At 50.9% G+C, this 25,494-nt stretch overlaps 1 protein-coding gene across 2 annotated transcripts; it reads left to right on the top strand.

Moving 5' to 3' along the window:
• Window positions 1-254: 254 nt before the first annotated feature.
• MGAT3 (beta-1,4-mannosyl-glycoprotein 4-beta-N-acetylglucosaminyltransferase) lies at window positions 255-23,756 on the top strand. Of its 2 annotated transcripts, none has more exons than XM_032105552.1 (2): window positions 255-349; window positions 17,011-23,756. In XM_032105552.1, the coding sequence occupies exon 2, from the start codon at window positions 17,012-17,014 to the stop codon at window positions 18,518-18,520; it is 1,509 nt and encodes a 502-aa protein (XP_031961443.1). In that variant the 5' UTR covers window positions 255-349; window position 17,011; the 3' UTR covers window positions 18,521-23,756. The 2 variants fall into 2 exon arrangements, with proteins under 2 accessions (XP_031961443.1, XP_031961442.1); XM_032105551.1 differs by lacking the exon at window positions 255-349 and adding an exon at window positions 5,781-5,894.
• Window positions 23,757-25,494: the final 1,738 nt, after the last annotated feature.

The following is a 25,494-nucleotide window of genomic DNA, read 5'->3' on the forward strand; positions in this document are numbered from 1 at the left end:
GGGCGGGCGGCCCGCGGCGGCGGACCGGGGGGGCGGGCGGGCGCGCCGGGGGAGGAGACAGGCGGTGAGGGCGGCACAAAAGGGGCTGCAGCAGCCCTGCCCGCTGCTGCCGGCGAGGCTCGGCTCGCCGTGGCTCTGCAGCGCATCCTTTCCCGCGGCCGGGAGGAGGTGCCGGGCCGCTCCGCGGCGGAGAAGAGGAAGGCGGCGGGGGGCTGCGGGCTCCGGGCTCGCCTCTCGCCTCGCCGCGGCCGGCGCCGAGCCATGCCGGGGGGCGGCGGGCGGGCCGGGGGCGAGCGGCAGCCTCGCCCCGCCGGGGGCCCGGCGGGCACCGACACTGCGCCGGCCGGGGGTGAGTGAGCGAGCGGGAGCGCGGCCGGGGCGGCGGGCAGAGCACGCCCTGGGGGAGCCGCCCTGGGGCCGCGGGCAGCGGCGGCGGGACCCCCATCGCTCCCTCCCCCCCGCCGCTGTCGCCACCTGCAAGTTGTGCCTCGGCCCGGGGGTGCGGCGTCATCCCCTGCGAGAGCTGCCGGAGAGGCTTTCCCCGCCGAGCCCCCACCTTCGCGCTCCTTGTTTATTTATATTAGTGCTATTTTTTTATCTCCCCCCCCCCCCCCCCCCCCACGCCCCCCCATAATCCCGGCATCCCCTGCTAGGGAACATCGGCTGTGGGGAGGAGGGAGATGATGCTGCCAGCCCCCTGCCCGCAGCGGAGGGCTCGCCGGGGATGGAGGCACCCTCCCTCCGGCCGGGGCACTGCAGCGAAGGCCCATCTGCTGCCCGGGCTTGGCTTGCGAGGAGGGCACGGGCTGGGAATGCGTGCCAAGCCTGCAGCAAGCGAGAAGGAGTAACAGGAGTGCGTGCGTGGGAGGGAAAACATCCATACAAATATATGTGTATCATCAAACGTCCCCTCTGCCCTGCTCTGTCTCCATGTCAGATGGCTGCAGTTCCCCCGTTCGGGGCTGGCCGCAGAGGGACGCGGGCACCCGAGTTCTCCCCGCTCGTGCAGGGCTCTGGGGTTGTTCGTGGACTGGAATAGCTGTACGTCCTGCCGGAGTGACACAGGCCGGTGTAGCTCAGTCCTTGCGAGAGTTTTGCTCCCTGGGCGAGCATGACAAGGTTGATGGGGAGCACGGCATCTGCTGCAGCTCTAGACTTCCTCAGACAGCTCAGTAAGGGAGGGAGCGCGGCGCGGGATGGAGAGAAGCCTCTCTCAGTGCCTCAGCTTGTGGTTTTCCTTCGGGGATTTCCACATGCTGCGTTTCCTCGAGCCGCGCCTGAGTCGCAGGGTAACCCTGCCTGTTTCCCAGAAATGAAGCTGGGGTCTTGCACTTCTTCTTTGCACCCTAGGGCAGAGCTTGGGTCAGGAGTGTGCCTCCCCCGTCTCCAGCACGTAGTGTGGGTGCTGAGCACCTCTCCTCCCATAGAACGACCATCCAGATAATTTCTAATCTCTTCTTGAGTGGGAAGTTCAAGCCTGTGAAAAGACTCGGTGGCACCCCTGCTAACAAATACGGCTTGAGTCACCAGGAACCCCCAAGCCTGTGCAAACTGAATTTCAAATTCCTGCCTACTCTTGTCCCTGTATCCCTCACCTTAGCAGGGTGTGAGTCAGCAGGAAGTCTTCAGGTTCCATCCCCAAAGGGTGTCTCTTGTGCTCTATGGGTCCCACCTGCAGCAGTGCTGTTCGAGTCCTTCGGGTGCCTGTGATTTAGGAAGCACTTGCAAGTTCCTGTTGCTGCAGCCTGGTTGCTGCCAGCTTCTCAGAGGAGAGCAGAAATCAAGCAGGACCTACTGTTCATTGCTTGACCCTCAGGCAATGGGGAGACATCCCTGAGGGGAGGGAGGACTGTGGGTGTCCCTACACTCCAGCAAACCCCCAGTTTTTAAAGGCCCCCTAAAGGCAGCTGTAGCACCTGTGCTTGTTTCAGCCCCAGTAGCAGTGCTGGGAACACGTCCTCCAAGCTGGAGTGGGAGAAGAGCAGTTCTTCGAGCTATTCCTGGGGAGGGAGTCTCCAGCCCCCTTGCAGCATTATAAAACAAGCATTGAATGAAAGCCATTGCAAACTGCAGAAGAGGAGTGAAGCTGTGGCTCTTCTATTGCATGTCATAAAAGTCCCTCAAAGATTTATAGCTCCTCTATACCCTCTGGTGATTTTGCAGTAGTGGTAAGACATCGACTGCAAGGTATAGCATTCCTCCCTACAAGAACTCAGTTATACCTGCATAGCTTGTTTATTAATGCCCTGGATATGGCAATTATATCCTTAGGAGAGGGGATGGATTCTGACTAGCTGCACGTGTGTTTTCTTGCCCAGTTCCTAATTTGTTAGCCCAGCTGCTTGCCTTTTGGCTAGTATACCTTTGGTCCTAGGTGCTGCTGAGGCTCACCTCCATTGGAGGTGCCCAGAGTGGGGAGGGCTGTTCCCAAAGCAGGTTTGGGGGCTGAGCTGCCTGCCTGCTTTCCTCCCTCCTTGAAAATGCTGGTAAGTTTGGAAAAAGAGTTGCCTGTGTGACACACAAGGGTTATCCTTAGCAAGAAGGTCAAGAAGAGTGGGTAGAAAATAGTGAGTGTACTTGCAGGAATGTTGGCTTCAGTGGATGCTCACAACTCTGAACTTACCCGGAGTACTTGTGCCCACTGTGAGACAAGGATAGCTGGTCTGGAGGCTTGCTGGGGCTGCACGGTGAGCACAGAGCCCATTGAACCTCAGCCAGGCACATGGCAGGCACAGACACACTCGGTGTGTTTGCCTGAGGAGCGTACCTGTGAGGTTTGTGTGCTTGTGGGCTTCCCATGTGCCTTATGTTTACCTTTCTCCTCCTTCTCCCACGCGCAACTGGCTAAGTGCAGTGTGACGCTGGGGCCTGCCAGGTTGGTGTAACATGCTGGCTGCATGTCTTGAGGGGTGCTTGTGTGACAAACGGGGGTGGTTGTTTGCTGGGTGCGTGTAGCGAGGCACACGGGTTCCGCTGGATGCGCTTACCATGGAACACAGGCACTTCTGTGGAGTTTATGCCTGCAATAAATGTGGAGCATGTAAGCAGCCATGGGTACAGCGGTTGTTCAGGGCAGTGCACATAGATGTTGTTGTGCACGTTCAGTATGTGAAGGGTACCTTAGGACAGACAAGTTTCTCTCTGTCCCTCCCTTGCTTTGACCTGTCAGCAAGCAGAGATGAACTCTTGTCTCGTGGCAGGGTTTCTAGCTGAGTTTTCAGCTTGCTGTGTCTGAGCTTCCTCCTCTCTTGAGAGCAGCATCTTTAAGGTGCACCTGCTATCACAAATTGCCACCTCTACACCCTCCAGCCTCTGCATTGGATCATAAAGGTGGAGGAAGGAAGTGGGGGAGTTTGGTGATGGATAGATGGGGCAAGCTGGGCCAGCATTCATTCCTAAAAGCCAATTAGGTTTTAGGTGGGGTTAGTTGCTCTGAAATGAGCCCTTTGTACATTGTTGGAATCTGTGACCCAATCAGTGGGATGTAGCTGGAGGAGGTGGTGCTAACGAAGACTGGTACAGCTGTCAGTAACTCTGGCAGAGAGGAAGGCGGAGGGCGTACTGACTGGCACAAGAGATGCCTTCATGACTTTAGGTCAGTGGAAGGTGCCTCAAAGGGCTGGTTCATGTTATCAGCCCTGACTACAGAAGCAGAAAAGTGTGGGTAGTTGTGCCCACATGTTTTCTGCCACTGTCACCCATCAGTTCTGCACAAAAAGTCAGGCTGCACTTCACTAGCACAAAATGCCATCAGGACATTGTAGTGGGGATCTGAAATTTGGGGAAGGGAGGCACATGGGGCAGTGCAATCTAAGGGGACATGGGGGGTGTCTTAGGAATGCCTGCTGTTCCCCATCCTGGATGTTCTTGGAAAGGTGGTGAGGTATCTGCATTGCACATGTGGACTGTGCTGTTGGGTCAGTGATGCAGGCTGGCCTTGAGGAGCCATAACACAGCTGCATGGAGGGGCCAAGGCTGGCACTGCGGGTGCCTTTGGGTCAGGTTTGGGGCGCTTTGATAGCATTAGGTGAGCGTCTTGCAAGGACTGGGCTGTGCCACAGCAGCAGTGCTGGGTGGGGTGCCAGGACCCGCTGCTTATCCCGGGGGTCAGGGCAGAGTTGCTGTCACAGAGCTGGTGAGTTCCCCCTTCTCCAGGGTAAGGTGAAGAGAAATGCTGTGTGCTGGAGCAGTGGTGTAGGATTTACAGAAGCACTCTGTGCCTGCTTCCCTGTGGAATAAACTCCAGCTGCATATCTCAGGAAGGCAGAAACATGATTTCTTTACCTTATTTTTTGACTTCTTTGTGTACCTTGACATGCAGACCCTTTACTTCCCAAAGCTCTTCTTAAAGTACAACAGGTACCTCCTGCTCTTCAGACCCCTGAACACCTGTATCAGGGTGGGTGTATTTTTGTGCTCAGAAACTTGCCCGGTAGAGCTGATATGTGAAAGGGAGTGCAGCACTGCATTTCAAGCTTTCATCAGGCAGGCTGAGGGAAGAAGCAGCATGAAGGGAGCTGGCTGCCTTACAAAAAACAAGGGCTTGTTCTAGAATTGTGATTTTGGAAGTGATTATTCCCTGCTTTAGGACAGCAAAAGTTATGTGAGCTGCTCGCTATTGGGGCCTTGGCCTTTTGTACCAAGATAACCTCCCTAGCTGAATAGGCAGCTTGATGACCTCTGCTAAGGTTCCTTGTTTCCCCACCTAGGGGAGTGCCCATGTCTGTGTCTAAATAGGCTTTTTCCAAAACATCAGCTGTGGCTGTGGGGTATGACCACACTGAGCTTTGCCAGCAGTCTTTTTCAGCTTGTAATGCACAAATTGCAAGCAGGAGGAAAGGTGAGGAGAGGTGGATGTGGCTGACTGGAAGGGAGAAAAGCAGAGAGGGCTTCTCCTCTTTCTGAGGATCATCTGTTTCTTTCGTTTTGACAGAATTTCTCTCCAAGGACCTTGAAGCAACCTATTAAGCTTCTTTTAATTAGGTAAGCCCTTACCCAGAGTAGAAAAGTCTCTCACATTTCCCACACAGGGAAACTGAGGCATGGAGCAAGGCTGTGCCGTGCCCAGGGGCAAACACAGGGGCTCGTCAGGAGAGCAGCAACCAAAGTGCCACGCTTCCTGTACTCGCTTTGCTGCTGGCTTTCTCAGAAATCTGGGAGAACAGCTGGGTGTGGGTGCTGAGCCAGGGGTTATCAATAACTTTCTAGTCATTGCTTGGGTTCTGCAGCTCTTGTCACCACAGATATCGCCTCCTTCTTGATCTGCTGCCTAATCTATAATCCCAGCTCCCTGCTGCCCTTCCCTCAGTGTCGTTTTCCCCTCGGTGTATAAATCCATACAGGCTGGGCTAGGGCTAGCAGGCAGAATCAAACTCCAAATCAAACATGCTCTCTTCAAGGCTTTGGGGTAATTTTTATCCTGGGCTATTGCTGCGTGTCTCTCGCATGATGGCAAAGCTGCAGCAAGCAGATTTGGAGCACACCTGAAAGACTAATGCAAATCAGCCCCGCTGCATAGCGGCTTCGCAGCTGTGAAACCTGTGATCTAAGTGCAGCTATCTGCTACGCCGGCTCTATCTGCCTTGGGATCCCCTGTTCTGGCGTGCAGATACTGGAACTGAACAGAAAGCCAGGGAGAGAGCATGGAAAAGAGTCTTGAAAGGGAGTCTCTCTCCTAGATGCTGAGCCCTTTAAGAAAGAAGGGGAAGGTAAGCTAGAGCCCTGAGATTTTAAGTGGGTTGTGCTGAGGCTGAAGAGGGCTACGCTAGTGCTTTCAGTTCCTCTAACACAAATACCTCTAGCTGGGCAGCAGGGAAAAGGAGGAGGATGGAGGCCTGTGCACGCTGAGCATGTTGGGCACGGACAGATCTTGGAGGCTGCAGCAGCTAGGAAAGGTAGGGTTTTGGAAGACTGATTTGTCTGTGTAGGGGCTGAGCGTGCATGGTGCTCACTGTGTGTGAGGAAGTTGTGTGTGAGGAAGTTGTGTTTTCATGGAGCTTGTAGCGTGAGGGCTGGCTCTGAGGCAGAGCAAAGGGCAGGGTAAATGAGGAGAGCGATGCCCTGGAGTGATCAGTGTGAGCTGCACTCCGTTGCTTAATGACCCCATTTCCAAGGGAAACTTTGGAAGCCCTGATATTCAGGGAAGCAGGATCTCCCGAAGGCAGAAGATTGGGGCAGCAGAGCAGACCGTGTTTCTTTCTGCTTTTAGCTCAGCCTTCCCTGTGCATTATTTGTGCTAGCAAAACTGTTCCTTCTTTACCGCTCCAGAGTTTTTTTTTTTGTTCCCTTTTCTCCTTCCCACCTGCTCCAGCAGTCCTTTCTTCCCTGCCTTGCTGTGCCAGTGCTGTCCAGCTGCAGCTTTTGCCAGCTAATCCGATCTATGGAGGCAAGACTGACTGAGCAGCCTTGCTTGAAAGGGACATGATTTTCTACATTTGCTCGTGGGGCCATGTGAGGTCTCTGGAGAAGAGGTGGGTTAAAGGAGCTGCTGTTTCCCCATCAGCCCTGTGTCCCCAAATACCTCCTGTTGTGCCGTGGCTCGGTGCAGGCCTGGCTGTGAGCAAGTGGCCGATGTGCTCTCAGATATGTGCTATTGGCACAAAGCCTCTGTGGCCTCAGAATCCCTATCTAGCAGCAACTTCTGGAGGAAGGGTTGACCACACCTGCATTCAGCTTGGCCGGGGGGGACGATGGGATAGCTTTTGCATAATTTAGCAGTCTCTTGAATTATTTATAGTGCAGTTGTGCTCTGGAACAGAGTCTTCTCGCTTCCCGTGAGCACTGGGGGGGAGGGGGGGGGGGAGGGAAGGGGAGTTTGTCAGGCATCCAGAGTCTATCACTTAGTGATGAGGATGTCCTGTGGGCTTCCTTTCTTCCCGTGTTTGTTTACACATGGCTCTGTGCAGCTGAACTGCCTTGAAAATGCAGTTCTGGTTTCTGCATCACTCAGGTGTGTGATACTGCTGAGCATCTCCCTGGCTTGGGACTGTAGGAGAGGTTCCTGAGTTCAGAGCCTTGTCTTTGTACTCGAGAGGCTGTGTCAAGCTGGAGACAGTGAATCTGGTGCTTGGATTTGGTCCCTGACTCAATTTCAGTGCTGTGTTGTGGGTTGGGGGCAGGGATCTTCTGCACTGTTCTCTAAAATATTTAGATGCATGAAAGCATTTTTTTTCTTTCAAAGGCTCATCTTGTCTCGCCAAAGTGTTTTTTAGATTTGTCATGACATGTCCATTGGACTTTACATAAGATCATCAGGACCTGAGCACTGGATAGATCTGGTGGTTGAGTAGCAAACCGTGCAGCTGAAATTCTCATCACTTCTCAGTGATCAAACCCTGAAGAGAAACCAATGGAGGGCAGAGGGAGTCTGGGGTAGTTTGTCACAGGCTCTTGCAGCAGTGGAACATCATGAAGATGAGCTGGGTAGCCCAGCTATGTATGAGCCTAATGCCCTTTGTCCCTGTGCCTCACTGCATCACGTTGCTGTACCACACAGGTGGGCCATCCTGCTTCTGCCCTGCTTGTCCTGTTGACTTCAGCGTGACCACAGCTCCCCTCTGCACTACACATCCTTCATGTTCAATACCAATTTTCATAATGTGCTTACACATTCGTTCTATCTTTCTCCTTTCCTTCCTTTTTGACCTCTTTGTGGCAGCTGACTTCTCAGAAATACAGTTCAATGTAAATGTTTGTGTTACTGAAGACCTGAAAGGGGAGGAAAATGGCTGAGGGTGGAGAAGGAAAGAAACCTGGCCTGTAATCAAGTGATTGTGGTAGTAAACTGCTCTGTCTGTTGTACAGTTGAGCAGAAATGCTCAGCTTCCCTGTTTTTATTTGCAGTTTCCACTTACGGCTTTTGTATTTGGGGCAGAGTTGAACAGACAATCACTGTATATTCCCTGGACAAGCTGTGCTGTCCCACCTTGTCCTGGCCTGCTTCTTGGGCTCTTCAGCCTGAAAAAACCCCATTCTTTCATCAAATGGTTTTGCCTCTTGTCAGGGGCATCAGCAACTGGTTAAAAACAAAATTCCTCCTCATTCTGCTCAAGAAATAATGCAACCTAAAGCAAGAAGGGGACCACTTGTCTTCACAAAGTCTGTGTGATGTGTGGGATGGCATTTGATGTCAGTGATGAACACAGACTTTCTCCCTCTTTCCCCACAGACCTGGCTCCCAGTTGTTTCTGCTCAGATAATTCTAAAGATCAGGGTACTGTTTTGCTTAGTGAAAGGGAATGTTTGCGCAGAAGTAGTAAACATATTGTTGAGACCCAGGCCTGCTGCAATGCCTGTAAACAAGGTCCAGTTGTCTGTGGGAGGCAGAAGAGAGATTTATGTGACCCTGAGTTAAGTGCATTAGGAGGCTTTTGATTTCATTCTGGGAAACTGCCCCTTTTCATGGCACCATATGCCTGTTACCGGCATAGAGCCGTGACTGCGGAATTGATTCCTGGGGATTTAATCTGAGGGGCTGTGATGCTGCAGTTAGAAGGATAACATAAGCAGGGGGTTTTCTCTGCAAGCCAGAGCCCCTGAGCTCATGCCCTTTGTCCACCCCAGAGGTGGGAGTCTGGGCTGACTTACTCCTGCCTTGGGGCAAGGCATTGAAGAGCTCTCTGCCTATCAGCACTTTCTTTCTGAAAATAATAACAAAGTGAAGTGGCAGCAGGGGATCCAGGCAGCACTGTGTTGAGGTCTTGCCTAAGTCTTGAAAGAGGAAATGAAGAACAAAGGCAGAAGAGACAAATAAATAAGGGTCTGTTCATGGTCCAAGAAAAATTCCCATGGGCTTGTGTAACATTCTCAGAAAGATGTGACTACTCCCTGGGCTGGAGTTAGTTTTTGAGAAATGAAAGGAAAGGGGGGGAAAAAAGGCTGGAGAATGAGCAGCGGGGGGTTGGGGAAGGGGAGGAGAGGAGGGAGAGACACCCTGGAGAAACCTCTCAGCATGGAGTCAGGTTTCTCCGGCTGTTCCTGGTGAAGAGGGGTTAATGCTCTTTGCATGGGATTGGCTGGTCACCAGATATTCAGAGTAGAGGGGGATCTGGGGGCTGCCAAGCAGGACCCCTGTGGCCTGAAAAGGAGGGGAGGAGGGGAAGGAAGAGGCTCTTCCAAACAGTAATAGATCGGCTACTGTGGGAAAGTGAGCACACTGCCAAACCCCAAGTAGTTGGTGATGGATGGGGGAGGGAAGAGGGTGGGGATGGAGGGCCAGCTCTTCTCCTGGCCGCTAGGATCTTGCTGCTATTCCATGGCCTTGCTTTGTTTATTGTCTTCCTGGGGCTTAATTATGCCCCTCCTCAATCCATCTTGGAGAGCTTTTATCCTGGGCGTGCACAAACAACTGCCACCCGCTTCAAAAATAGCTGGAGTTAACGTGGTTTCTCCTGCCTGCGTGGGTCTGTGCACTTCACCCATCACCATGGCATCAAGTGTTTCTTGCCTCCTTCCTCTTTTAAGTGCCTTGCTCCAGGCCCACAGGGCACCCACTTCACCTTCCTCTGAGCTGTACAACCTGCATCTCCCTGTTGCTTGGGCTGTCACGCAGTCCCAGGGATTCTCCTGCTTCCTTTGCACAGGGTTTGTGTGCCTCATCTGGCGTGTCTGCCACGTGCTCTTCACCCATGGACCCGCAGGCCTGAGGATAATCTGGACTGTTCATCTTGGAGCTGTTCTCAGGATTTGTGGCTTGTATTCCACTTGCTTGGCCTACATGGAGTGCCTGCCAGGATCTGCACTGGAAGCAGTTACCTGCTGCTGCTGGTTCTTCCAGTTGCCTCCTTGAGATGTGCTCCTTCTCTGATGCTGCTGGGAAGAATTAGTGAGCTTATGGTGGTTGAAAGGGCACCTTGTTGGAGATTTGGTTAGATGAACAGTGCCTACAGTCCTGTAATTTTGAGTGTCTGAGGATGTATCTACATCTACATGTTCTGATCAGAAGTGAACTGGTGAAATAATTTGAAAGTTTCTGCTGGTCAGCTGCTTGTTCCCATGCCTAGGCATTTTCTTCAACTTTATTTTTAACCCAGTTAGATCTGCTGCTGATACGGCTGTAAAAGCAGACTTTCATGTGATTGACAACTTGAGTTCATACAACTGACAACTGAGGGATGGGTAAGCTGTGATGGTGGTGAGGGAGGGGGGAGAACCTCTGACACAACAGCCTGTGTTGTCACATGCCTTACTTGAAATCTCTAGAAGCATGATTTGATTTTGTCCTGGGACAACATGCTTTTGACCTGTCACTCTCTGCAAGGCATCAAGACAAGCAGGGAGATCTTGCATATTTCTTTGATTACCCCACGGTCTGTCTGAAGATGTAAGTTGCTTTTTTGTGTAGTGTTGTCCCTTTTCCCTTTCCTATTCCTCATGATGGAGCATTCCTTCCCTGTAAGATACCAAAATCAATAAGCAGAAGTCCTAACCAGCTCCGTTTTGCAGTGACTGACTGCTGTGCTGCTGGAGCAGCAGCAGTCCCGTGTTTGTCTGGGAGAAGGGCCTCGCATCCTGGGTGAGTGCAATGAGCAATGCCTCAGCTCACCCTCTGATGTCCAGAGAGGCCCAACCTTGGAGCCAAGTGGTGACGCAATCTCCAGGGCCATCACACAGACTTCGTGGAACCAGATGTTTTGAGGAGGCAATAAGCAGGGTTGAGGAAGAGTATCCTTCCAGGATATCACGCAGAAGCGAGGGAGAGAGCTGCCGCTTCTCCTTTAGCGGAAAGAGCACTTAGACTAGTGACGCTGAGAAATTAAAGGTGCGCCTTCTGAGAGCCTGTGAAGGATTAGAGTGTGCAGAAGCATCTCTGAAGCTGTGGAAATTCCTATGGTGAGACTGGATTTAACTGGAGAGAGGAGATTAGCTACAAGGGAGCCCAGCATATCTGAAGGATACTGAGAAGAATATTTGATAGATTCCAGTGGAGTTGGAAATCCAGTTTAGTTTCCTTTAGCATGCAGTACTGCACCCTTGTGACGTTCAAGTACTTCTTGGATAAAATTAAATTGGTGTCTTTAGGCCATTACTGGATTTCACTAGAGTTTTCTAGTCTTCTCTGAGATCTTCTTTTAAACTGGGGGTTGGGGAATTATATAATTATGCTGCTATTAGTAATATGGTAGCTACAGTAAGAGCAGTCTGTTTGAGTGGAAGGTTTTATAATGGACTCTGAAGGTCTTCAGGTGCTGGTCTGTTCTGCTGACTTCTGGAAGATGAGTCTTGAGACAAAATCCTGTCAACAAAGACCACTTTATCTCCAGGTGCCATGTGTTCTGTAGGGAGGGTTAAGAGCTGCTTTGTCTGACAGTGTGCAGCTGTGTTGCTGCGACTAGAGGTGTGGCATCTAAAATAACCAAGGCTTAGTCCACTGAAGAGCAGGACAAGACACTTGAGAGAACAGTGAAACAGTGAAAGCCCGTGGAAGGTGTGGAGTCTGGAGGTACTGTGCTTGCAGAGGTGAAGATGTGAGCAGCCACAGCGCTGAAAAAGCTGGAGGCTTTGTGTTGCATTCATCTTAGTTTCTGTGTACAGCAGATAGTAGCTGCTGCTGTGGGGCACTTGGGTCTCCTAGAAGAATGCACAAAAGGGACACCTGGTTTGTTTGGGTTTTGACTGTAGATGCTGCAGGTCTGTTGAGACTTAGCAAGGTCTTGCACACAATCTGGAGGCTTGTGGTTAACATGTACATCCTGTGCCTGTCTTCCTGGGAAGGGGAAGGTAGTGCCTTTCTTTGTGCTGTGCTGTCACCCTTCCCTGGCCAACCTCACCTTAGTTTTGTGTAGATTCAGCCTTTAGCTATCTTTTTTCCTCAATCCGGTTTTCTTTCTGACTTGATGAGACCTGTTACTGGTGCGTGGATGGCAGCTCTGGGAGGCAAATGGAAGTTATGGTGGCGTGCTCTTCAGTGGTTACCTTACCACTCTTCTTACCTCCCTGCAGAAATGGAGGGAAGGTGCTTGGGACAGAGCCTTGCTCTCCCTCAACCTGACCTTGCTTGGAGAGTGACTCTGCTGGATGGCTCAGTCCAGCTGTTTGGGCTGGCAGCAAGTCAGTGGCACCTTGTGGTCAGATGCCTTGAGGCTGCAAAGGAAACACGGAGTGTGAGGTATTGCTGTTTTGCATTAGTGCTGTGGGCAGCAGCTCTTGATGAAGGACACGGAAGAATGTTGTATTCTGTCCTTGGAACTTGAAGGGAAGCCGATATGGACCTGCTTACATTCAAAGCACCTTGTGCTGTGACTACCAGAGCTTCTTGCTGATGTCCTTGTAGCTTGCAGTCCCCAAAAACACCGTGGCATCCTTCATGTGAGAGAGATGCTGAGCCCTCGCTGCCTTCTGGTACGTCCTGCTTCTCTCAGATTTTCCTGCAATGTAGGATAATCTTCTTTTCCTACCCTTAAGCAAAGCGCAGTCCTGCTGTCCCTGAGCTTGTTTTAATTGTTGACAAATACTAAGTTTTATGGTTTCTCCTCCTGTGGATGTTTGCAGGACAAAAGTAACTTGAGATTTTTAGAGAGTTTAGAGGTACTGTGGCTCTGATGCCTGCTGTGGTTCCTGCGCTTGGGGATGCCAGGTAGAACCTAGTGGAGCCTGTTCCATTTGTCTCTAGCTGGAGCAATGAGAGAGTTGGGCCCTCAGTGTGGAGTGGGGGATGGAAGTCATACTGGGTTTTAATCTGCCATGCGAAAGCAATTCTAATTTGAATTGTTGCTTTGTGTTGAAGTGTCTGAGTGATCTGCAAATATGTTTCTGCATGGGTGTTAAGGGATAACTTTAAGCAGAGGAGATGAGCATTTTGGTATCAGGGGAGAACCAGAAGCTTCTGCTCTGACTTGTTCTCCACAGCTGCTTTTTCCCTGTAACCATGGGAGAGGTCTAAGGAGTCTTGAGTCCCATGCCCTAACAAGACAGGGTAGCCTGTATCCAGCAGCCTGTTGTGTGGCCTCTTGCCAGTGTTCTCCAGAAGAGAACATTGAGGCTGGTGAACTGCCAGCTCTTATCAGTGCATATCTTGCTCTCTGGCTTCTTGAAAAATAGGTATATTATTTCAGGATGGTATAAATCAACTGGTCACTAAAATGGTAAGAGGTGCCTGGGGATAACTCATGTGCATAACACTTCTGGCTTTCCTCCTTTTCTGAAAGCCCTTCCCCTGCATGGTAGAGACAGAACTTCAAGCAAGGAAATATCAAAGGGATCCCTTACAAAAAGAAGCTTCCAGCTTGTCTTTACAGGACTGAGTGTTGCTAAAGTGGTTTATAACTATGCGTTCCCTAAAGAGCTTGTCTTAATGGAGCTGACTGTCCATACCACTTCAGGCTTTTTCTTCTACTTGAACATTAAAGCTTTTCTTGCTGCTGTTTTAAACCTGACAGCAACTTGATCACTCTCCTGGAGATAAAGCTGACTTTTTCTTGCCTTCCTCAGTCAAAATTGTCAGAAGGGAAATACCTCTTCTTGCTGTTTTCTGTGTTCCTGGTCACTGATGGCTGCTTTGTGTTGGAGCAGCTGGTCTCTTCTGTGACAAACTTAGATGTCTCCCTCAGGCAAGGTACCTCCTTTCCCATTTCCACCACATGTTAATGTTTTGGATAGGGAGAGTGGGTAATCCTCCCTTGCTGGCCTTTGTCTCCAACTAGCTGCCACCAGACATGTCTTTCACTGCAGGCTGATCAGAGGATATGGGAACAGATACATGACTGATGGTATTTAGCATCTTGGCTCACCCAGGGGTGCGTGAGTGTTCTCCACACCCTGGCAGAAGAATCCCTGGCATGTGAGAATGAAGGTGGTTCCCAGGGAAGAGATTTTGAAAAGGACACACCTTTCTTCTTTGCTTCCCCTCTTCCAGGAGGGGTTAGGAAATGGGTTTGTGTTCCCACTCCCTAACAAAGCCAGCTGAGCAGTGAAAATTGCCTCCTGGGCCATGTCAGCAGCAGAACAGCAGAGGGTACTGCAGGGCCAGCTTGCCGGGGAGGGCTGTGCACACCAGCCCTGCGCAGGAACGGTGGCAGAGCTCGTTGTGCCCGTGGGTGAAGAGCTGCAGAGCCACATGCTGAGCCTGACAGATACTGATGTATGCAAATGTCAAGTGAGGAAAATATGCAATGCTTCCTAAAACCATGTGTCCTCCTATGTTGACACGGCACACTACATCTCAGAAAGTGGAGCAGTTTGTTGCACGTCAAGAGTTACGGCTTTTTGTCTGGGGAATTTACCGTGGCATGCAGAGCATCGAGGCCATCTGAGACAAAGATGATGTGCCTTTGTGTGATTCCTTCAGCACTTGCCTTCAGCCCTGGGCTGGCCCAGAGGAAGCTGGCTGCCCTGCATTTGTGTGTCCTGTAGGAGCTAGAGTGAAACCAGCATTTCCTGGCAGCTGGTGATTTGGAGCAGCTCAGTTGTTCATTTTGCCCAGGTTTCAGTGTCTTAGAGAGCAGCCTGGTGTCTGGAAGTATTGCCTTGGAGAAGTCACCAGGCACCCGACTGGAGAAAGCTATACCCATTTACCAGTGAGGGACACTTTCTCCTGACAGCCAGTTCCTGCTAATTTAGTGGGGGTTTGGCTTCCTTGTGCTCTTCTCTTCCCCACACTTCAAGACAGAGTAAAAACTGGTGATGTGCAAGGAAAAGGCGCTGAGTATTCTTCTACCTTACAAATGATCTTGCTGCTTCTGCAAGACATTAACAGAGCCTTAAGGAAGAAAATATATCATGGATACAATGAGATGCTCATGGGGTTTTCTGCAGTCTCTTGTTTTGCCCCATGGAGAAAGCTTGACAGCAAGCCCCCAGATGATCCTTTATGACTTTTAACAGAATATCCAGCCCCATCATGCCTGGGCCCACCACAAAGGTGACCTCCCACTAGCTGGGCTGTGACCAGGCGTGTGAAGTCGGGCTGTGGAGCTGTGGTGGATGGGTGCTGGAGTTGAGGGTCTGCCCTAGCGTAGCCCCCTGAGGAGAGCCACCATTTCCTCCCTTTCCACCTGCCCAACAAGATGGTCTCCCAGTGGCACCCAGAGCCAGCACCGTGCCCTGCTGCCGACTTGTGTCGTGGCAAAGTATATCAAAACACCTACTAAACATTAACCAATAGAATCAAGCTCTCTCTCCTTTTTCCTTGTTTATTTTTCTTTCAATATTTTCCCCTCCCATGGCCATGCTGTAATTTTTCCACCAGCTTCAGGCTTGCAGTCCTTCAGTCAGAGCTTAATCTGGGGCTCCTTGGCCTGCCACCCGAGCGCTGGGGACAATGTCAGTGGATGGTGACTTCTACTAAAAAAAGTGACTGCCAAGTGTCCGGAAATGCTATTGCTGAGCTGTAAGGTACAACTGTGGACAACCCCTCTCCCAGAGTCCATGTCAGAGCCATCTGTGGAGAGCCAGATATGTTTTCCTTTGGGTGGTTGCCATCTGTCTAAATGCTTTATGGCTTTTCACATTAGTATGAAATTCTCCTTAAGTTAATCAGTAAACATGCCTTGCTGTACTTTACCTAATGCCCTGTGAAGTGGTGAGAGCAGGTTGGGTTCTTCTTCCTTCTGCCCCCATGTGTCAGCCTTGAGGAGCCCTTGGGACAGCCATGTGTGGGGCAGCTCCCCCGTGAGCCCCAGGAGCAGGGACTGCCTCCGGGGAAGGTGTTGCTGGCACCACCGTGTGCCAGGTGGAAGCTTTTAAGTGATGGTGCCTCTCAGGAACTTTGGCCCTGGAAGGGAGACTGCACCAGGGAGAGAGCCACCAAAATGGAGCACGTAGGGGGGGTGAAGTGGTATGTGTCGCATGCATGGGGATCTCTGCCTCTTTGTCTGTGACTGCAGGAAGGGTGTTATGCTCTGGGACAGCCTCTGCCTTGAAAAGGACTTTAGGATGACCTTTTTCCCATACCTATTTTCGCCCCAACTTGCCTTTCCCTACACAGCAGATGGCGAACGTCTTTTCTACTTTTCCTTGGTGGAGTATTGTGTGAGATTAGGGGGTTGTTTTTTTTTTTCTTTTTTTTTTTTTTTTTTTTTTTTGGTCCTTTTTCTGAATTGTATTCTTCAGTCACTCCTCTGCCTGACAGCAGCTCTGTGTTCCCTGCCTGGGCTGGAGGAGGGGAGGAGGAAGGCGATATTTCATGTTGTTTGGAGGGAAGGGCTCTGCACCACTGGCTTCTTCCTGGCCTGACATGGATCCATCATGATGGCACAGTATTACCGGCAGAGACAGCTAGGCATTTATTTTTGTCAGCTTGATCCAGATGCAGAAAAACCTCAGCATCTGGTCCACAGAAAATGAAAAGCAAAAGGCAACATATGGAGATATAGAGGACTTGAGAATCACAGGTGGGAGAAGAATAAATGTGACAGGATCTTAATTTTATTGTTGTTTTCCTGTCCCCCATGTGAACTTGGGTAGTATTTCCTGAGAACAAGGGTGGTTTTTTAGGGTGTGTGTTGAACAAACACTGAAAGGATTTGGAGAGTGTAGGCTGCCTCTGGTAGTCTGACTAATGATCTTGGTCCTTTAAAACTGCCTCTCTTGCACCGGTCATGTTTCAGCCATGCCCCCCGCCCCCCCCCCCCCCAGTTCTCTCACCCTTCCTGCTCTTGGCTCTCTTCATTTTCTCCCACCTCTCTGGTGATGCACCTCTGAGGAGGTTTACATTCATTTAATTCCCATCAGTGAATAGGGACAAATCTGCCAAGTGTGGTGAGTTCACTAGATCATGAATTCCTGTTATTCTGGATTTCCTGTCTTTCTACCCTGTTGCCAGTGCCTTTCTTGTCTTTGTGGATTTATGAGACTGATCTAGCAGAAGTTCAGCTTGGTGTAACCCAGCTGAAGCAAAAGGCTCACTGAAGATGGCAGGGGGTGGGGGTGTAGTTCTTGGGAGTCAAGTCTCTAAATGAATGCTGAATTTGAACCAGCATTCCTGCCTTCCCCAGCCTGTTTTTCTAATGGTGGTAAACTTTTGCACCTCAGTAACTATTGAATGTGACTTTCCTTTTCGTGGCTCTTCCACAGGATGAAGATGAGACGCCATAAACTCTTTCTGACTCTCTGCATGGCTGGTCTCTGCCTCATCTCCTTCTTGCACTTCCTCAAGGCCCTTTCCTATGTCACCTTCCCCAGGGAGCTGGCTTCGCTTAGTCCCAACCTCGTCTCCAGCTTCTTCTGGAACAATGCCCCCGTCACGCCTCAGGTCAGCCCTGAGCCAGGGGGTGCAGAGTTCCTCCGCACGCCCCTGTACTCCCACTCCCCCTTGCTCCAGCCCCTGCCTCCCAGCAGAGCCAGCGAAGAGCTGCACAAGGTTGAGTTCGTCCTGCCAGAAGACTCAATGGAATACTTTGTCCGTACCAAAGCCGGTGGCGTTTGCTTTAAGCCAGGCACCAAGGTGTTGGAGAAGCCACCCGTGGGAGGTCGGCAGGAGGAGCGAGCGGATGGCGCAGCCTCGGGGCGGCCGGCTCGGAAGCCGCTGAGCGCCAGCGGAACCAAGCGGCGCAAGTGGGTGGAGTGTGTGTGTCTGCCGGGCTGGCACGGCCCCAGCTGCGGGGTCCCCACCGTGGTCCAGTACTCCAACCTGCCCACCAAGGACCGCCTCGTGCCGCGGGAGATCCCCCGGCGGGTCATCAATGCTATCAACGTCAACCATGAGTTTGACCTGCTGGATGTCCGCTTCCATGAGCTGGGAGACGTGGTGGATGCTTTCGTGGTGTGCGAGTCCAACTTCACAGCCTACGGAGAGCCGCGGCCCCTCAAGTTCCGCGAGATGCTCCTCAACGGCTCCTTCGACTACATCCGCCACAAGGTGCTCTACGTCTTCCTGGACCACTTTCCCCCTGGCGGCCGCCAGGACGGCTGGATTGCTGACGATTACCTGCGTACCTTCCTCACCCGGGACGGCATCTCCCGCCTGCGCAACCTGCGCCCAGACGACGTCTTCATCATTGATGATGCTGATGAGATCCCAGCCCGCGATGGCGTGCTCTTCCTCAAGCTCTACGATGGCTGGACGGAGCCCTTCGCCTTTCACATGCGCAAGTCGCTCTATGGCTTCTTCTGGAAGCAGCCGGGCACCTTGGAGGTGGTCTCAGGCTGCACCATGGGGATGCTCCAGGCTGTCTATGCTAACGATGGGATACGTTTGCGACGCCGTGAGTACTACACCATGCCTGGGTTTCGGCAGTATGAGAACAGCACAGGACACATCCTGGTGCAGTGGTCGCTGGGCAGCCCCCTCCACTTTGCTGGCTGGCACTGCTCCTGGTGTTTCACCCCAGAGGGGATCTACTTCAAACTGGTGTCAGCCCAGAATGGGGACTTCCCCCGCTGGGGTGACTACGAGGATAAACGAGACCTCAATTATATCCGGGAGCTGATCCGGACTGGTGGCTGGTTTGATGGTACTATGCAGGAGTATCCTCCTGCCGACCCCAAGGAGCAGATGTATGCTCCCAAGTACCTGCTCAAGAACTACCAGCGGTTCCGCTACTTGCTGGAGAACCCCTACCGAAAGGCGGAGGGTACTGGGTGAGGCCACCAAGGCTCAGGCTTGGGTGGGAAATCAGAACTTCACAACAAAGGGAAAGAGTTGAGTGTTTTCATCTGTTCCTTTTCTTCTTTTGTTTCCTTTGTTTATGGGCAGGGTGTGCTATTTTTCTGGGGTCTCTGCCCTCCCTCACTTCCTGTTCTTCTTCCCTTCATCCCAGGGTGATGCCTGGGAACCCAAATTCCTCAGTCACATGAAGGGAGGCCTGAACAGGAGGAAGAGGTGCTGGGGACCTGTTCTGTAGTAGCATAAAGACTTTCTTGTATCTTCTGAACCTCTCCTGCTGGCTGGAGAGAATCTCTGCAGCCAGCTGGCAGATTTTCCCCTGGGGGAGGCTGGGAGGGTCCCATGGGGAGAGAGGGCAGCTGTTCCCATCCACCCTCATCCTCTGTGGATTGGAGCAAGCATAGATGCAAGCCTGGGCTATTCAGTGAGTGTGTGAGTCAGCAGGCACAAACTCTTCTGAGTGGTTGCTTGTGCAGATGTGTGTCATTGGCATTTTTTGGATGAGTGAATGTGCAAAAGCATCTCAGTATGCTGTTTTTTGTGGGGTTTTTTGTATACCTCTATATTCAAAGGGTATTTTGGGGAAATCCTTTGCTTCCAAGGTATCCTCCCCAAGATGCAGTCCCCTGCACAGGCATAATGCATCTGTCCTGGGCTGGATCTTGCCCCAGTACTCCACCAATCCTGGAGCAGGCAGATAGGAAGCAGAGGAGAAAGCTGGGTTTTGAGGGTTTTTTCTGCTCATTTTCCTCCCCTGCCCTTGCAACACTGCATGGACTTGTCCTGCAGAAGCCAAAGCATCTTCCCTGCAGTATGTGCTTCTGTTGGAGCTGGGATAGGCTGCAGGGCACTCAGATGGTGGGAGTGTATGTCTGCAAGTGCATGGTTGCTTGTGTGCATGAGTGCTCACATGCATGGGTTTGGTGTGCACCTGGGTGTTTGCTACCAGTATTTGGGGGGGGGGGGAGGGGGGAGAGGACCTAGTGGGGTTTGGCTGTGTGTGCTTGCAGAAGCTGTGATCTCAGTCTTGACATGGATGACTTGTTGGGAAATTCATAGGAGAGGACCAGGGAGAGCATTGGCTCTGCACAGCAGTGCTACACATGTGGGACAGCTGCATGCCTCACTGGCTGCCTCTAGAGCCCCATAGGCTGTGCCTGCAGCAGGGCTGCTGCTTACATGTGCTGACTATTCCTTCTGACCATGGGGTAATAAAAGGGAGAAGAGGAAGGGCAAAGTCCTGATTGTTGGGGAAAAACAAAGCCTGTCAAGGCATAGGATCCATCTGTCTGCCCTTAGGGTGTGAGTGAGCTCATGAAGAAACAGGCCATGGGCAGTTTCTCCCTGGGGCCGAGAGACTGTTTGGGGACCACCGTGCAATCCAGAGAGTGTGTGCAGCCCACATTTGCAGCCTGGGCCGTGTGGACAAGACCATGGAGAGGAGAGGCAATTAGAGGAGGGCACTAGTTGCAGCTGGTTGGGCTGGTGTCTGTGCAGTTTGCCAGGCAAGAGCAGTGAGGATTTGCTGTTGCATTGGATTGATTCAGCTCACTGAGGAGGCAGATTCTTGTCTCCAGCCTTACCACCACCCTTCCTAAGCAGATGGCTTGACAGGGTGCCCAGAGCCTGGGTCGTAGTGGGCAGAGGGTGAAAAACATAATGAACTTGCTCTCTTAGCCTTGCAGTGGAAAGACTGACTCATGTTCCAAGCAGAAATCATGTGGAGGAGGAGAAAGAGGAAAGCGTTGGCACAAAGAAGTGTGGCCCTTCTGGCCAGCTGTTCTAAAGCAGGAAGGTTTTCATGGCCCTTAACTCCATCAGGGCTCCATGGTCCCGTGTTGTCCAGCACGTGCCACCCTTTTGCTTCATTCCTACCTACGTCTCTCTCTCTTTTTCCCTCCTAGTCCCCTCTCTAGAGAAGAGAAAATTGTCAATGAAAATAACTTCGTTGCCTAATAAGGCTGAGGCTGAAACAGAATTGAAGATGAATGTCCTTTTCTAATCAAATTGAGATGCAGTTCACCTTAGCTCCTTCCACATCTTGTGTGCCATAATGCCTGCTTGGAACAACTGAAGGAACCTCTTTTTTGTTATTATTTTTATTGTTTTTTGTTTTTTAAATCACTGTTCTCAGTTCTGTTGTGTCTTCCCCACAGGCGGAGAAGCCCCTTTGGGAACTGGGTGGACAGACAAACTTTGCTAGGCAGAATGCTCTTCTCCCAAAGGGAAGTTGTAGCTTTTTTAAGTGCAGACTTCTTGATGTAGCAGAATGAACTCCTGTCACAGTCATGGGGTCCTGGTGCTGAGCAACTGTGTGGAGGTCTTGGGTGTAGAGAGATTATAGAGAAATGGGGTCCCAGCTGAGAAAGGAGCCTGTATTAAGCAAGATGAAAGCCACAGCACTGAGGATGCAGCACAAGGGGAAGATGCTTTTCCCAGGGACAGCTGGAGGAGAGCAGGTGTGTTAGCTCATGCAATTCAGCAGCAGACAAGTATGGAAGGAAGAAGCCATTTCTCTTTTTTACTCTGGGGAGGGAGCCTGAGGTCTGCTCTTTGACCTTTTGGCTTTGCCTTGTCTCAGTGATGATAATCCAAGGCCAGTGCCAGGCTTTGCTGGAGACAGAACAGAAAGATGAGCCAGTCTTTGCGTGGGTACTTTGGCAGCACCAGATCCCCACTTCAGCAGGAGCTAAAGTTGATGTTTGCTGGGGCTGCACCTCATTATCTCCCACAGTGGGAGCAGCCTCTCCTCTGATACCAGCCCTTCCCCATGCATGACCATCCTTGGGGATTTTAGTGCACAGCAGTGATGTTTTCAATTGAGGTATGGCCCTTGTCTCTCGGGAGTTTGGTAAGTCTATGGCTGCAGTATCTGCTTCTCAGTTCCTGAAGTACAGCCCGTTGCCTTCTCTCCTCCATTATTTGCTCCACCATTCTCTTCTTCTCCCTCTGATTTGCCTCTCCCTTCTGCTCCCTTGGGCTGGAGAAGAAAGTGTTGCTGGAATAGGAATGCTGGGGCTCTTCTGCAGAACTTCTGCCCTGCCTGCCTCCTGGACTTACTCACTTCCTTATTCTTAGGAAATTAAATTTAAACCAGACTTCTGTTGTAGTGGGAGGAAGGGGCTTTACAGATGAAATGCATTCTTTACTGTTTCTTTTTCTCAAGAATTGTTTAAATATTTTTTTGACTTAAGGCCAAACCAGTCAATGTTTCTGTCTAATTTGTCTGGCTAACCCTGTGTTGATTATCCCTAGGGAGCTAGAGTGCTTGTCATTAAAAATCTTCCTTCTTGTCCCTGGAGGGAACAGACACTACTAAGCTGGCTTTCACACAGTGATTTTCCAAGGTGGTGGCTTACCCTCTGCTCAGCCTTGCCTGTGCTGCCTGCTGGGACCTCTGCAGCCAGCTCCGAGTGGGGCAGCCACCCCTCCAGGCAGCTGCCACGAGAGGGAAGTCAAAAGTATGTTGGGTGTGTGAGGTGGTGAGAGAGGCAAAGCAGGAGGCAGGTTTGTGTTAGATCCTTGTTTCCCAGTGCTGGACTCTGAGGTGAGCACTGAGGCTCCTTCATCTTATCTGAACCAGCTGCTGAGATTTGAGAAGGCAAAGACCAAGAACCTTGTCCTGGCTGGAACTGGGATCAGACTACCAGAGCCTGGTGTCTGTGGGTTGTAGCAGCCCACAGACAGTGGCCAGTGAATCCTGCTCTCTCTCGGGCCAAACTGTCCAATGGATGGAGGGAATGCATTACCATACTTTTCCTGCAGCCCTCTTCAGCCTTGTGCTTTTTCATTCCCAAAACCTTTTTTACCTTCAGATTGGTAAAAAGGAGGGCCAGGAAGAAGTGAAGCAGTGTGTGGCACACGCAAGCATTGCACTTCTGTCTGTCTTGTTGTCTTTCTTTGTGCTTCCCACCTAGAAAGAGATTGTGTGCCCATGCATGGCTTTGGACTGGAAAGCGCCTTTTCCTCCTTTGCCCCCAGTGAAAGGGGGACATGGGCTTTGGTGGACCTGCAGCAGGTGAGCTTGCTAAAGCAGAGGGAGTAGGGCAGGTTAGACACCTTTGCCTGTCTGGGGGGTAATGCCACGCCCAAGTGACAGAAAGGACACGGTGACTTTGTGCCTGTGGTTGGTACGGAGGGTGACATGCTCCAGCCTGCTCCTGCTGTTGCTTTGTCTGATCCCTGTGTCCTGCTGAAGTGTTTGCTGTTGTGCTGCCCAGGCTAGCCTGCTGTGTGTCTCTGTGACAGGTAAACAAGGAAACCGAGTTGGAATGTGGGAGAGTGTCAGAGCAGAATGGGTGTTCATTCCCCTCTGCCTGCCTTGCTGTTTCCTCATGGGGATGGTGTCTCTTCCCCTCCTCAGTATCCCTGGGGCTCTCTCCCTGTGTCCCAGCTCCTGCCGGCAGTCTCTGTGGCTGCTATGCCTCTGCACTGTGAAGACACATGCCCAGAGTCACTCCTGGTTCCATTAGTGAACACTGGTGGTGAAGAGGGAAGGGATGGCTCGTCCTGGCCTCACTGACCTCTAACCTTGGCGAGAAAGGAGCAAAGTGAGTGGGGGAATGGATCCTGTATCCCTCCATCATTGTGTTCTCCCTACCCTCCCTAAACCTCTCCTTTCTGATTTCTGAGACATTGGACAAAGTCACTCTTGTTATGGAAAGGGAAGGGGAGCTGGAGGGTAAGGGGGTGGCACGAGGAGCTCAGATCCAGCATCAAGAAAGAAGAACTGTTTCTAATGCAATACACTGACATTTTAAAGTTTTGGGGACTACAGGTAATGGATTAAGAAGGGATCTGAAATACTCTAAGACTAAGAATTTGAACCACTGTTTTTTCCTGCCTGTGCGGATGATGATGCAGCATCATCCTGGAGGTGGTCCAGCAGCACTTCTGAGCCTGGGGTCCACCTGGACCTACTGCTGGTGTTGCTCCTGGAGTGGCTCCAGGACACCCTGCTTTGGAGAAAGAATGCGTGGACTTGCCAAAAACTAAAAAGAAAAAAAAAATAAGAGCATCTGCAAAGCTCCTTTCAACTCTGTAATTTATAAACAGTAAGTAATAATGAACTTTTTTTAAGGATAAATCAAATGTACATTCTGAAATCATTTTCTCTGTAAATGGTTGGATTTCATTTCACCCTTAAAGGGATGCTTAAAAGGAGGAGATAATAATAAAAATAAAAAAAAAATTTAAAAGTATGAAAGGAAACCAAGGCATGTGTGTGGCAGTGTTTATTTCTGATCGCCTGGCCAGGGGCTGCTGGAAAATGGAGTGAGGGAGCTTCCTATCTTGGTGTAGGACACTGTTCCCAAGAAGGGATATTGAAAGGGGAGCCTAGCTGATATGGGGACTGATTCCTGATTTTACAGGCCCATGTCAGACCTAATCTGCGTGTTAGGTGAGTATGAACATGTAAAGGCACATGAGTGGGGAATGATGGCTGCTGAGTGGGTCTCAGAAGAGCTGGTGGCTGTGGGAACCAGCATCATCTCATGAAATGGTCCCTTGACATCATCTTTGCTCCTTTGGCTGCATCCATTTTTCCAAGTAAAGCCCTGGGAACCCTGGAGCCCCAAATTAAACCTCCCCTCTGCAGCAATGCCTCTCTGGTGGCTGACTTTTGGCACAGTGTGTGAGAGAACATGACCTCCTTGTTTTGGTTTATTTTTAAACCTGTCTACTGTAGTTTTGGCTGTTCCTGTTACTTGGTATCAAAGCCTGGTCCTGCTCTGATTCCTCCTAACCATCTGGCCTCTGCAGTGCTTTTGGCAAGGGCCTTTTGCAAGCTCATGTACCATCTACAGCTATTTAATTTTTTTACCTTTTAAGTTTCTTATGCTGCAGGTTCATTCCTGATTCCATTTAGAGATAGTGACTGTAAGTATCCTAAGTTATTTTCCTCAGTGAATTCCCTTGTCTTTCTTTCATCCATACTAGTCTAATGTTTTCAATTCTCCTCTTGTGGAAGGGTCTCATCAAACTAGAGGCTTGCATTGTGCATTGCTGAATGCAATTCTGCTGCTTCAGTCTGTGGAACAAAGGACGTGAAAGAAACCTGCCACTTAAAATTAACAATTAAAATTTTAGCGGTCTTAGTGATCACTGTATTTTTGTGCCTCAACAGGGGATAATATAAAAATAGTTGATGGACCAGCATGCTTGAACTTTCAGTTTTTCAAGAGGGGGAGTGTAAGTCTATAAGCATAGACCAAGAAATGAGAGTTGACAAGGTCAAAGGTTCTCCCACGTTGTTTTTCTTGCCTCTAACACAAAACCTTTACTGACATATTATTTTAAAAGGTAATGTAAATGGCATTTCTTTTGTTTCTTGTGAGGTTTTAAAAGACCTTTTTTTCCTGGAAAGCACGAGCTTCTGCTAAGTGCCTTTGTGAGCGAGAGGGGTTAAGTCTTGGACAAAACAGTCTAGGGTGGAGACCTTCATTTGCAGGAGCAGTGAGGAGCATGTGGCCATACCACAAGCCCCGTATACCAGCTCAGAGGGTCCCTCAACACACCATATCCATCCTAGGTATGGATACAGAGCTTTAAGCACCATATTGAACCAGGAGCCTGCGAGCCATCTGATGCCAAGCACTCCTGCATGTTTTGCAGAATTTCAGTACCCCAGCAGGTGTTGGATGCGGTGATGCAGGATGGAGGAGCTCTGGCGTGCCCTGCCTGGAAGTCAGTGGTTTCTCCCAAGCTCTTTCTCTTTGCCATGGATGCCTGGTGCTCATCCTGGGCACTGTACAACACTGCTCAGTGGGGAGGCTGTTAGGGACCCTCTGTCTCTGGCTCACGGAGGGGTTGGCTCCAGCTGATTCCTGGTTGCTGCCTATCGGTTGGCTGTTAAAGGGATGGACATGCTGTTTCCAAACACCAGCGTGCTTGGAAACAAAGTGACTTCATTATAAACTTAAGACACCTTTCGGAAAGCTGGAAAGGGGATA

The sequence above is a fragment of the Corvus moneduloides genome, chromosome 4 (assembly GCF_009650955.1).
Source record: "Corvus moneduloides isolate bCorMon1 chromosome 4, bCorMon1.pri, whole genome shotgun sequence".
NCBI lineage: Eukaryota > Metazoa > Chordata > Aves > Passeriformes > Corvidae > Corvus > Corvus moneduloides.